A 13,794-nucleotide genomic window follows, 5' to 3' on the forward strand; every position below is an offset into this window, starting at 1 on the left:
ATGGTACAATGTGAACAAAACAATAAGATACAATTTAATATCATACAATAATACAAAACTCATATGAAACACTATGATACAAAACATTACATACTCTATGATACGATATGACTCCATATGGTATGTACTCATTAAGGGTGGGTTAAAAAATATTGTTTAATCAATACATTACAAAATTTTTCAATTCAATATCGATTCAGCAAATCCTCCAAATCAATCACCTCCTGACCAGTGAGGGGTGCTGTGCGTGTTATTCTCGTTGTATGAATGAGGGCTGCGCTAGACCAAACAATAACAAAATGGCAACCAAAGCAGCATAAAGCGCACTCATTCAACTATTCATTCTGATGTTTGGATTGTTTAATAAACCTGAATGGGAGGTGAAATGCCACATATGTGCACGTAGGCATGAAAATCAAAAATTGAAGCATTTATATTAATATTGAAACAAACTGACATCGCAACCTGAAGAATCAAAATCAAATTAAATTGTGAGGTTCTCAGCAATACCCAGCCCTGGTATGCATTAGTACAAAAATAAATACAATTCAATATGATATGATACAAAATGCTATAATGTGTTACGAATGTGTTATATGAAAAGATACAATACCGTAGGAAAAAAAGATGGTAACCAAATAAAACTTCACAATACAATATGAAATGATAGAATGTCACAATTTGGTGTTTACATTTGACAGCTGTGTTTAATAGGATTTAGAAGTTGTTGTGTTAATTCAAAACCTGTAACTGTAAAACAAAGATAAAATTTGCAGCCAAAATTGACAGCTTAGTGGTGTCCTTTTCCGATTATACATTCACTTTCATTTTGGGTACAAGGAATGTTCCTGTCTCAGCACCTGGGAGACACCTAAAGGGTAAAAAGGAGCATCACTGACCTAATATTTTCCAGGTCAAAAAGAGGCCAAATAGGATACAATTAATTTTTTTCAATCTAATTGTAGCTACAGGGCAGCAGAAATGAATTCAAGAAATTTACATACAGTCATATTTTTGCATTAACATTTTCCATGTATAACTATTGATCTTGAATGCGGTTAAGATCTAAATCCACACCTGACAGTTATTAAAGCCCCATGTGACACTCTGGGGACACTTTACCCGGGGCCACCAGGTCAGAGTGTCACCAAGTAACGATTAAGACAAAAGGGGTCCCTACAGTTTAACAGTCCACTCCCACCATTACACTCATAGCCCAGCGAGCAAATGGCCTTAACGATGAGGTAATAAGAGTCATTACTGCAGATCGCTCCATTAATGTAAAAGTCCTTCAGTATCCACATGTGTAGAGCTGGAGGGAAACATGCAGCATGCCGTCGGTTTTCTCTTACGTTACATTATGAAGGCTGGAGTCCACCTTTACAGAATTTATCAAAGTAAATTCAGAAAACAATTTAGAAGTTAAATATTTTTTCTGAAAAAAGAAGAAGACACTCTGAAGGGGTGTTTTTAACAAAAGTATCCCTTATGATCTTTAAACAGACAACAAAAAGACAACTTCTTAATGTTCCAATAGAAATATTTAACTCCCAGCCATATAATTTCTAAATGGTGCGGTTATTTAAACAGACACACACACACCAAACAATGTACATGCAGATTTACAGTACATTACAGGGAAATGCATCCAGTGCCCTCTGGTATTCAATGTTCACTCACTTCCTTTCCCTCTGTCTTTTTCTCTGCCACACACACTCACACACACACATACACACACACACTCACACACGCTCTCTCTACTATCATATTTTCCATACACTCTCTTGCTTCCTCTCTCCCTGGCTCCCCTGGCTCTCCTCCTTCTCCTACTCCTGTGGCTCATATAGGACCCTCTAGTCTCATTATTACCTCTGTCTTTTTATTAGGCCCATTAGGGCTCTTAGGAGGCCTGTAATGATACTAAATGAATAGAGAGTGAACTGCTGTCTGTTTTAGACCCAGCTCTCAATGACAGCTTCAAGCTTCACTGCAAACCGCTCACTCCCTCCGTTGTGCTGGAGAGGGATTCAATTACAGCTCTGATCTGTACCAGGGCGAGACTGTAGCGTAACTAGCACCTACTGTCCTCAAACAATAACCAACACCCCACGACAAAGAGAATATATGAATCAGACAGATGAATCCTGCAGTAAATTATATGACACAGCAGTTTAGTATGTACAGTAGGTAAAATAATTTATCTTCAAGTTAAATGTTTCCCTCCTAAATCATGCTAATTCTTTGACTTTGACGGCTACGGTTGTGTTTGGAAATATTCTGTTGATGTTTGAGAGACGCTTGTTTTTGGTTGAATGTTAAAAAATAATGCAGATTTTAGCTTGGCTTTGTCCCAAGATCACAATATTGTTGTCTGTATACTCAAGTAAAAAAGACGTCAACATGATTCTTTCACAGGTTGAAAATGTCGTTGACCTGAGTTGCTCTAAGTTCATGGCTAAATGTTCTTTCAGTAACCTGTCAGCTAAGTCATTTCGGTCTAAGTTCTTGCTTGTGTTGTACATCACTTTGGACAAAAGTGTCTGCTAAATGAAACTGTATTTAGCATCAACTTGAACAACCTATTATGTGAACAAATTATCCATGTTCACATATAAGATTAATGCTATTTTTTTATCTCTTTCTCCATAAAAACATTTTAAAGCTGCTTAAGATTTTCAGCCAGCCCTTAACACAGCTAAGATCAAATAGTAGATAATTTATTTCTTGGTCATCTTCAGGTTTTGGCTTTTTAACAAAAGCTCAAGCAAATAGCATCATGCTACTTGGTAAAGTGGCAGCTGCTAACTGCCACAGCAAAGGCTAAACTTTAATGCTTTTTCCAGCTCAGCATTTAAAATCCAATAGTTTTGACTTCTTACTTGTTTAATTACTTTAGCTATGATCATTTATACTTTTACTCAAAAACAAATACAAAAGCTAAAATGTGCTAAAAAGGGAGCTGAAGCAATTTAGCACATTGTTTTTAGGGAAGCTTAGCTTCAGTAGTTTTTGTTTCCTAAACCCATACAATGTGTTAAAAGTTCCTGTGTTAAGTTTTTTTCCTAGAATTGAGACATACTGGGTTACAATAGAAGCACCCAAACCAGACCACCAGCAACTTTCTTTGTGCTATCTGACATGACGTGAGATGGGTAGGTGTGGAATTTAACAACAGCTTTTGAAGGAGCTTTTTTTGTACTTTTTCCACATCAATAAGTGTTACGTTGGCAATTGAAATACAAGAGGATTTCATTTAATGTCAGAAAACACTACAAGAACATGCATGGGAAAAAATCAGCAAATGAAGACATGTACAGCTTTGTCCACAGAAGGCACCAAAATCCCTCCAAACAGGAGGCTTGTTAGGATTGTTGGGATGGCTCTGGGTTGAATTTCAAAATGTGTTAAACTGTTTCCTGGTTCTACCGTGATTAGTCTGTAAATAGTCAGTTATCACCGCGATAAGCTAACTGGATTCAAAGAAAGCCTTCTCCGCAGTTTTGCCAGGGATCGCCCAAAGTCACAGGGTAATATAGACTTTTTTGTGTCAGTAATAGTCTGTTAAAGTAAATTATCAGCTTATAATCAGTCTTTAGAGGGTGTAAAGTAAAAATATTACAACCTCTCAATCAGTTCAGCAGTTTGCCTGCCAGCCTATAAACTTTTTACTCTTTTCTCCTAATGTTCCTTTTAACAGCTTTCTGCCTTTATAAGGTAGAATAAAAGATAACGCTTCATTTTATTCTTGTACACTGGAAACAGGTGACATCCCCCGTGTCTTTTCATACCTCCTGATATAACAAAGGAAAAAAGTGCTCCTGCAGACTAAGACATTTCCCACTTTGCTCGATATTGTGTCATGTTTGGTCAGACGGCAGTAAATCAGCAGGTGTTATATTGATATTTCATCAGGGGGGGAGATCATCCTCTGCAGCAACACTTGACTCAGCCACCTACGGGTGACGCACCTGAAGCTCCAGGGCGACCTCCAGGGAGACAGGAAGTCACTCCATCGCCTCGGTAAATTGAGTGGAAAGAAATAAGAAACACAGGTTGAGGAGAGGAAGGGACTGATGAAGATAAGGAGAGGGAGACAGATCTTTCACGAAATGTCACAAAGAAGAAGCAGTGTGTGTTAAAGGGAAGCAGCTGAGCCCGTAGCAGAGGAAATGGAGCCCTGAGCCCTAGAATTTTTTACAAAGTCATTTTATTCATGTTTTACACAAAACTGAACAAAAGGTTTGATTTTTAGAAACATTTAAAATAGGCATCAAAACTTTTGCTTGTTACAAGTTCAGGCCTCCCAGATTATTTTTGTCACGTCTTTGAACATAAACATAATCATTTCCGTCAAAATGATTTTTCATCTTGTTAGTTCATTGGTTCCTGCTGTGGGACTACAGTATCTACTTCCAGTCACCCTGTAGTCCCACCATCCCCCTCATTTAACGTGTACCGGATGTCCTCCATCAGCTGTCTGTTTGTCAGATCTGAGGCTTGGATCGATCCCCCTTTCGCATTTGGTGGACTGATTACAATCTACTAATCAATGACACCCCAGCACTCCTTTCTCTCTCTTGGTCTCATTCACTCTCTTTCTGTCTCGCTGCACTTCGTTTCTGTATTTGCTTGATAAGAAACATCGGGAGGACCTCTTTTAAGTCAACCTGCCCTGTTCCCATCCGTGCAGCTTCAGATTTAAGTAAGCAGAGTGTGGGGTTCACTGCCCTGGTCAATATCCCCAATTACCTTCCCATTCACTATAGAGCGCTGAAAGGTATTGTGGGATTTGAGGTTCTTTTAGATGCCTGTCTGTTTGATGTGGTGTGTGTGAATGTTGTAGAGGATGGTTGACAGGTCGACCTCGAGATCTTAGATGAATTGTCACCGTGATTTTAGAAGGCTGAGAAGGAGAAACAAAACTCAGTGAGGTGTTAGAAGCACATGGAGTATTTGGCTGTTAGCACTGTGACCACCCAGATTTCCTCCTACCAGCCCCATACTATAATTCCCTTCGTAAGGTTGGCTGTTAACCAGTGTGTAAGTCAGAAAAGGTGAAAGTCAGGATGAGTCACTACAAGCAAGTGGGCAGGTATGATTTTTTTAAGACAGATGTGTGACTGGTCTATCTATCTGATGCTGTTAGCAAACACAGTCTGCCGGATAAACACACACAAACACATTTTTCTTCTCTACATCTTGATCCTCAATTCAGTCTGGATCAGAGCATGTGAGGGGAGTGAAGCAGCAAGAATTTACACCCCTCACTCCAAAAGGTGTCCCCCTCCATCGCTTATCGCTCAAAGTCCCACCATGCCCTTCATCACTCAACCAAAAATTGCGTCCTTCTCCACTCTAAGCTCTTAGAATATGTTTTGATTCTGTTTCTGGGCCGATTTTGGGTATGCTTCAAGACCAAGCGGCAATCTACGGTCTAAGAATATGAGACAATGCGGAAGTGCTAAAATCTGCTGTTACTCGAGTGTCCGCTTGAGGGTGGCACCAGAAATTCCAGAAGTCACATACACACCAAGCCAAAAAAAGCCATTTTCAAAGCAGAAATTTACCTATATACAGCCTGGTTCAAAAAACGTCTGTGACAGTGATTTTTTTTTTTCTAACTCGGCGGTTCAGAGGATATTGAGATCACAAGCTCACCCAATCAGAGGCACAGCTCAGATCACATGACCGACAGGCGCCCTATGGCTGTACGGCGCTGGCATCAAAAGAAATCCCACTCTGTGCTCTTACCCTCTCGCTTACAATCCACTCCACTCACAAGCTCTGGTCTGGACTTCTTTCATTTAAAGAATTGTTGCATGCAATAAGGCATGCCAAAGTCTGATATGAGGCGAGCACACCTCCCTTGTGTCTCACACATACACAAAAAGGTGAGGCAGGAAGAGCAGCAGCAAAGACCCCTAGGGCACAAAACAGAGCGAGCACCAGCCACATTACAGATGTTATATGTGAACCAGTTCAAGTTAAATGCTTACTTTCCTATTTGCCAATTACATGCCTAAATGTTGTCAGCTGATGCTCTGTAGGCTAAGTTGACTTTGTGTTTTGCCTAAACTAGTATTCAATAGGTTTTCTGCCCGCCGGCTTTTGTTATCACCCATCTACCGTTGATTTTAAAAAAGAGAGAAAGAACAGGTCTTTGAGAGCATATGTAATAAAGTAAACTCTTCAAAAATGGTCTCAAGCTCAGTAAATACGAGTTGGGTTCTGCACCTGTGTTAGCTTGTGAATAACCTTTAAATTTCAGCCCTGCATTTTAGGTTTTACGGTCTTTTTTGTAACAAAAAATATATTTATTGAGTTATTTAATCTTGAAAAATAGATAAATTAGAGGAACTTATTTGTAAGAATGTATTTTCTCTCACTGAGTCATGCCTCCTGCAGTTATGGACTGTGTTTCTAAAGTAGTGACTGTTGCTGGTTGAAGCGGCCCAGTCTCGTGTTTCAAAGGTCTCCACACTTGCCTGAATTATGTTCCTCCTTCAGCCTCCACATGCAGCCATCAGCCTCTGTTTCATGTTGAGCTTCTCTGGGGATTGAACACACAGGCCATAAAACATGCAGTGGACTTGAGACGGCCAGTTACAGTGTAACGAGGTTAATCGTTGATACCTTCATTCATCTTGTGGTTGTTAAATGTAAATGTTTAAAAAAACAAAAAACAAAACTGACTCATATGGTTTTGGATTCTGCAGGTTTCTCCACCCTCTCGCTGGCAGACCAGATGAGTCTATTACAGAGCGCCTGGATGGAGATCCTGGTGCTGAGCATTGTGTTTCGCTCGCTGCCCTGCGAGGACGAGATTGTGTACGCCGAGGACTACGTGGTGGACGAGGATCAGGCGAGGATCTCGGGCCTGCTGGACCTGCACGTTGCCATACTCCCGCTGGTGAGACGCTACAAGAAGCTGCGCATGGAGAAGGAGGAGTTTGTGACGCTAAAGGCCATCGCCCTCGCCAACTCAGGTACAGATTAACTTTTTAAATGTAGAATATAAATCAAAGCCATGAGAAATGTCAGAATACATCAAAAAAGAAAACATTTCAGAGCTTACTGCACATCAAAAAGTATTTTCAGGAATTTTAATACTAAACTCCATTCCTGAACATTCTTTACCTTGATTGTAAATTTCTGTTATTTCTTCCGGTTAACCTTATTCCCCTCCAAAATAACAACACTGTGTTCTTAAGCATTCCATGAAGGTACATCTCTGTGTCCAATCTTAAAATAAATCTAGATCGTTGGCATTCAATTAAAGCAAACAAAGAAATAAAGCAAATATTGTCACGTGATTGTCGATATCTGGTGGACTGATCACTTCCTCATTGAAGGAAACCTGATAAGCAGGGACAGAAAGGTCACAGCCAGGGTTGTTTAATTTAAAGCTCCCTGTGAGAGCGTGTGCGTATCTCTATTTTAATTTGTGTGCAGATACATACATGCGTGTGTGCGACTGTCACATCGCGCTCTCATTCTCTCCATCTCCATAACAGAAGCTGCCAGCGCGCTGCTGCCGAGGGAGATATATTTAGCATTTCATTAGGAAAACAGGGGCTGTCAATAAAATGTGTTAAGTGGAGTGGAATGAGCGTCGGGGAGCGACGGGCCTCGTTTGTTCCAATGTGAAGATGCTGCTCCCGTATCGACAGTTTGCTTTTCATGAGGCCGGGCCTGTCCCCCCTCGCTAATCAATGCCTGTTAGGAGTCTTTTCTCCTGCCTGACTGAGAAATGAAAAATGCTGAGCCCAGAGCTTTAGTCTTCTGATGACAAACTCTCCATGGGAGGGGAGGAGAAGAGGGGAGGGTAAACAGGAGGAGAGGAGAGAATAGAGGAGGGGGGGTGGGGGGGTTGATGTAAAGGTAAGGGAGAAGTGTGAGAGAGGAAGGCCGGGGTGGCGAGGGAGGCTCAGGGAGGGTGAGAGGGCAGCCTCGGCTCGTTTGAACGCTGTCTCGGGGAGCGCGGGCTCCTGGGGTCCTGTGGGTTTGACAGCTGTGGAAATTCATGGCCATTGATTTTGTAATTAGCGGAGTATCGACGGGATTGACGCCAGGCTGCTGACGGATTACATGGAAATTGTTTCTTCAAAGTTAGTTTTGCATTCCACCCCTAACCTACTCCAACACACACACACACACACACACACACACACACACACACACACACACACACACACACACACACACACACACACGAAAACACTCCCCTTTGCTTTGCACACACACTGACACACATTTCAAAACATATTCTCCCTCCCCTCCTCTCTCTGCTGTACACACACACTCACACACCCTCACACTCACACACACTTGTTCTCTCCGCCAAACGAGGATCAGATCAGTATTAACATGAAGGTTTCAAATGAAGAGTGCTGGAACACATGTGCGGTCCACATAGCCTAGTTAATTTCCCAAGATAGAAACGCAATTTACACAGAAGGCGACTGGTAAAAGAGACTTAATCAGTCAGTTAGGAACATAATTAGCCTTGTACTTTCCCTTTTTTCTGCCTCATTTACATGTTTGTACACGCTCTTACTTCATTCCACAACTTTATAACACACAGCAGCTGATCTAATTCATGCTCCTGCTTCGATCAGCTGCTATGATTGGTCCAGCTTGGGTTAACCAGTGTGTTTAAGATAAACAAGTCCATCTTAGTCCATTTTTTTAAATTATTATTATTAAGTTGAATGATTCACATTTTGTAATGCACATTTCTATCGCTCAGTTGATAAACAAGGGGTATGAAGCATCTACAGATTCGATCTGACGCGACACGTTTTCGTCCGCGAGCAAACCACTGCTTGTCCATTCGAGCCCTCTCTGTCAGCTCGTCCTTCAGAGGACAAGTCTGCTTTTTTTCCCCTGACTTGTAGATTTACACATAGAGAGCAGTTTTTAATAAGTCTCAACTGGTTTTATTTTAGAGCCTATACATAAGGGGGCCAACTGCTCTTTCTTATGGAAATGAAGGCCATCTGCCGCCATCATTCAGCTGAACGATATCCTAGTAATGCAGCCATCTGAATTCATTAGCAGAGGGGGATGTATGGGGTCCACGATACCAAAAGAAATGAATCTCTCCCCTGTCCCACCGTATATTTATACAGACCTGCAGTAGCTCTCCCTCTTCTTCTCTCTCCCTAGAGTCCAGGCCACGCGTAGGCATTTATTTAAGGAGCGTCATTAACCACTAACAAGAGAAAACCTCTCTGCAAAATTGCGTATTTGCAAAGAGAGGTTGCTGAATCTTAACTTGCAGACCCAGGAGTTGTTGTTTTTTCTTTTTTATTCCACAGAAGAAAAGATTTGATTCATTCCATGTGAAGCTTTAAAAATAAAACCTGTCTGTGCTCCCTCCTGCAGACTCTATGCACATAGAGAACATCGAAGCAGTCCAAAGGCTCCAGGACTCTCTCCACGAGGCTCTGCAGGACTTTGAGGGCTCCCAGCACCCAGAGGACCCTCGACGGGCGGGGAAGCTACTCATGACCCTCCCTCTGCTCCGTCAGACCGCCACCAAGGCCGTGCAGCACTTCTACAGCATCAAAATGCAGGGTAAAGTCCCCATGCACAAACTGTTCCTGGAGATGCTGGAGGCCAAGGCCTGACACCCGAGCCTGCAGGTGTTTGACAGACAGCTGCATCAGCCAATGGGAGGCAAGGGACAGTTGATGAAAAAAACAAAGGCAGCGTGCCAATTAATATTGAAGACTTCTGAGTCATTTAAACTCTTTTAAATGGATAAATTTAAAAGTAAAGGGACTTGAAATGTTTTAAAAAAAGGTGAATATCAACCTGATGAAACAGGATCATGATGATGATGTAAATAAGAGGTTGTGTACAGAAATCAGGCAGAGGAGGTCTTCTTATAACCAGAGACCCGCTGCTCTATATCACCTGAAGCTTCTGTGAATTTCTTTCTTTTGTTAATTTCATCTCAAAATGAAAGTATGTTAATATAAATGTCCTTAAGATCTGTACGGCTTCAGAGCCAAATCTGTGTTTTTTGTTTTTCTTTCATGATTTCTAATCTGAGTTGTTAAAGCAATAGTCTCTAACTGGTCTACATATAATACGTGTACTGTATATTGTGTGATATTGCACTGGGGCGGGGTGGGAGGCAGAACTGTTAGACATATTTGTGTATTTGCCATCAAAGGTACCTGCAACGGGTACGTAAGATTTCCTCCTCATATATTTACCTCGTAGTAGCTCCACTGACTCAGCAGGTACGGTGCTGACAGAAGGACGATGGTTGGCCAGTGATCACAGTCACAGTTTGCACTAAGCATCTTCGAGTAATGTGGCAATAATGGGTTAAAAAAAAAAAAAAAACCTGCAAGCTCTGTGTGGTGGTGTCTTGTCAGGCTGAATCCCCTCTTCACCTCTCTGTATTCAGCGCCATACACTGGCAGCTGAATATACTGTGAAAAATGTGATAAGCTATATTCTGATGTGAGAACTCAAACTGTATACAGCTTGTTCCAAGGGATGGAGAAAAGCAACATTTCTGGAATACAAAGCAATCTAATCTGCTCTTTATAGCCCAGCAATAAATAAATACAAGCTCTGTGAAACTTTTATTTTAGGGAAGATGTTTCAAAGCTGCTCTCTTCTGAGTCCATGGTTTGCCACGGTGCTGTATTAGATTGTGTTATATCACAGAGGTTTTGCTTATTCTCTGGACCATTTTTTGGGATTTATCTTGTACCAGCTGGCGTCACTATTTTATTAGACCCACAGCTCATCACATCAACTCATAGTTTCCTTTTGATCAAGTTCATAAGTGAAACCAAAAAGGGTGTTGGCTTGACTAACTTATCCCATCAGGTTTTATTAACCTGCATCTGATACGGTTTGAACGAAAGGTCCAGAAAAAGCAAAAAAGTGTTGAATTCTTTGGAAACATTTGGGCCTATTTCTTTCCCCTATGACAAACATACTTGTGCCGTATTTGAATAACCTGACAGTTGTTTTAAGGTTGTAGAATTTTAAGGTTGTCTGGTCAAATAAGAATAACACACACTTTGAGTTCTGTTTTAGCTGAGGGTCATGAGCTTATGAGTATTTTAATTTCAAGTGGTAACAATACAACAGATAAATATAGTTTTAAATATTTGTCAACAACATAATGACACTTGATTAATCCTTTTAGTTAATGCAACATTACAGTAATGACAGAATGTGTTAGAACCTGGTTTTGTCAAACCAACCGTCTGTACAATAGGTCAGATTTAACTTTATCACATTTTATTTGGAATATAACAAACCTAATGAAAAAAGACACTGTATGCTCTGTTAACACTGAAACTGACAAAACTTCAAACTGAGTTAAAAAAATATATGTTTATTCCAGATTAGATTTAATAGAGTGTTAGATTGAAATATTAAAATAAGATCTCAATCAATGGTCACAGACTTTGAATCTGACCGGTGTTTATGATGAACGCAGGGGTGTGAAGTGTCATTAGCAATTGTGCTGACATGAAGACAAGCAGACATTGGTCTGCACTTGGAAAAAACATGTTTGGAAGAAAAAGCTCTGGATTTATTGTAATGAAATTTTTGGTAACATGGCTTGCAGGAAATACATCTCCATGATTCAGCACCCTAAATGTAAAGCTATATAATTCATCTCTCTTCATTGGGAGGATTTATCATACCTGTACAGTCACAAACCAAAGCATATAACAGAGGCAAGTCATGGAGCTGAATATTGAGCATCTGGTAAATTTAGCGTGATTGTACCTTACTTTTAAAATCTTGCACACTTGTGTGTGAGACGGAGATCTTAAATGTGTTTTTGTTCTGCCTTTTGACCCATTGTTTAAATACCACTGTCCTTGTTAAAACAAGGGAAATCTCAGCTAAAATTCCCACAAAAAAAAACGTTCTTTTTTGTTTTTGATGTAATGATAAAAGAAATCAGCCCGTGCTTTTTGGCTGTGACGTGTTGAGAACACAAACAGACAACCTGACCTCTCCTCAAACCTTCATGCCCCCCCTCTCTGCACTTTGAACACTGATAGTAGCTAATTGTTTCCCAACTTCCCCCATCTCCTCAAATTAATATAAGAAAATAAAAGAAAAATGCCTAATTTATTTTCAGACCTCTAAAACGGTTCTGCTGCATCCAATTAATTCTAATTGTCTTCTAAGCTGAAATTCTCAAAAGAAATAGAGCAATTAAATTTCTGCTTTGGCTCTACCTTAGGGACAAGAGACATTTTATTTCGCCTGTCGGTGGGGAGGGTCTGTGGGAACCTTTAAAAGGCGATTTCATGGGTGTCTGTAATAGTTTCATAACAGAGCAATCACAGGGCTATGCAAGGCAAATATGGCCACTTTAAGTTCTTTCTTGTGTTGGGGAGCACCAGAGACATTTACCTGAGCTTTGTTTACATACTGTACAGCGCTGTACACTGCAAATGTATTGTGCAATTAGTGTAGCTGCTGTGCACTAGCATTACTATAATGATTTGATCAAGTGGCCCTTTTGTCATGATATATACACAAGATCAACACCCACTCGAGCAGCTGTATTATAAGAGTCACTGTACTGAAGTGAGACATTGTTTCTCTTTGTTTCCTCTCTGTGTTTTTGTGACTCACTGCTGATAATCACACTGTTTCATCATCCATTTTGGTCATGGATACAGCAGGACGTATAGACAGTGACGTAGTCTAGACCCTATACCTCAACTCATGTTTTTGAAAATTACACTGCGTTTGGAAACGGGCCATGCTCTCCCTCCTGGGAATCAGTGGCACAGAAATAAAGTGACATCACTGACTGGGTATTAAAAAAAATGTAGATGAACCTGCTGCGATTGGGGAGCACATTCCTCGGAGGAGAAAGCTGCTTATTCCGCTGCTCCATTTGTGGACTTATCTTCTCTCCATGAGCCCTGAGATGACAAGATTTACATAAAACATGAAAGAGCCCGTCCGGCTGTGCAGAGGACTCTGCTAGGTGTGTGTACCGTAGACATGTAAATACCCAAGAGGTTTACTCCCCTTAAAAAGCAATATGTTATCAATTGTTGTACATGAATCGAGCTTTGGTCCATTTGGAATTATGAACTTACTCTGTGCTCGGGTAACTATGCACACATGTTGGAAGTCCTGGTGAGGTTAAGGGTTCAAATGTGAAAAGCAAAAACCATAGCAGGTTTTTCTTGACAGTATTTTGTGGCATTTTGTTTTTATTCTTCTTTTGTTGGTTGTGTTCAAGCCTAAGGTATCCATGTGTAAATATAAGCTTTTTTTCTGAGTGATTCAGATCTAACAGTGCACTGAATGTACAGTGACAATAAAATCACATGATTTATGTAAACACTGCAAATGATTTCCATATTTTTTTCGGGGGGGGGGCAGATTATTGAGTACAATGTTTGATTACACAGTTCAAATATGAAAGGATATACTCTAACTGTTGCACTATTTCCTTTTTTCCATGAACATCACTGTTTTGATATATATCAGATTTTAACCCCCTGCACCTGGGAGAGACTGTTTCTGATCAACTTATGAAATGATGTCATAGAATAAAAGAAAAATAAGATCACAACGCAACAACATACCGTTTTCGACACATTTTATCAGAGTCTGATGTAGCTGAATGAGATAAATAAGATTTTCAGAATTTTAAAAACCAGCTCAAGCTCCTGTGAGGAACCTTTAGGTGTGTGTTGATTTTGGCGCCCCCTGCTTGACAAAACAGTTTGTTTTATCTCTGTTTTTTTCCAACAAGTTAAATGTGTTACGGGT

General features: G+C 40.5%; 1 protein-coding gene across 4 annotated transcripts in view; it reads left to right on the top strand.

Moving 5' to 3' along the window:
- LOC141801997 (steroid hormone receptor ERR2-like) overlaps positions 1-13,312 on the top strand; it is an 85,073-nt gene extending 71,761 nt beyond the window's left edge. For all 4 annotated transcript variants that reach the window (XM_074685381.1, XM_074685379.1, XM_074685378.1 and 1 more), the window contains 2 exons: positions 6,717-6,986; positions 9,388-13,312. In XM_074685381.1, the coding sequence (XP_074541482.1) occupies positions 6,717-6,986; positions 9,388-9,632 (515 nt within the window). In that variant the 3' untranslated portion in view covers positions 9,633-13,312. The remainder of the gene's footprint in view (positions 1-6,716; positions 6,987-9,387) is intronic.
- Positions 13,313-13,794: the final 482 nt, after the last annotated feature.

This window comes from Halichoeres trimaculatus, unplaced genomic scaffold (genome assembly GCF_033239565.1).
Source record: "Halichoeres trimaculatus isolate MK-OKI-2021-1 unplaced genomic scaffold, fHalTri1.1 fHalTri1_scaffold_13, whole genome shotgun sequence".
NCBI lineage: Eukaryota > Metazoa > Chordata > Actinopteri > Labriformes > Labridae > Halichoeres > Halichoeres trimaculatus.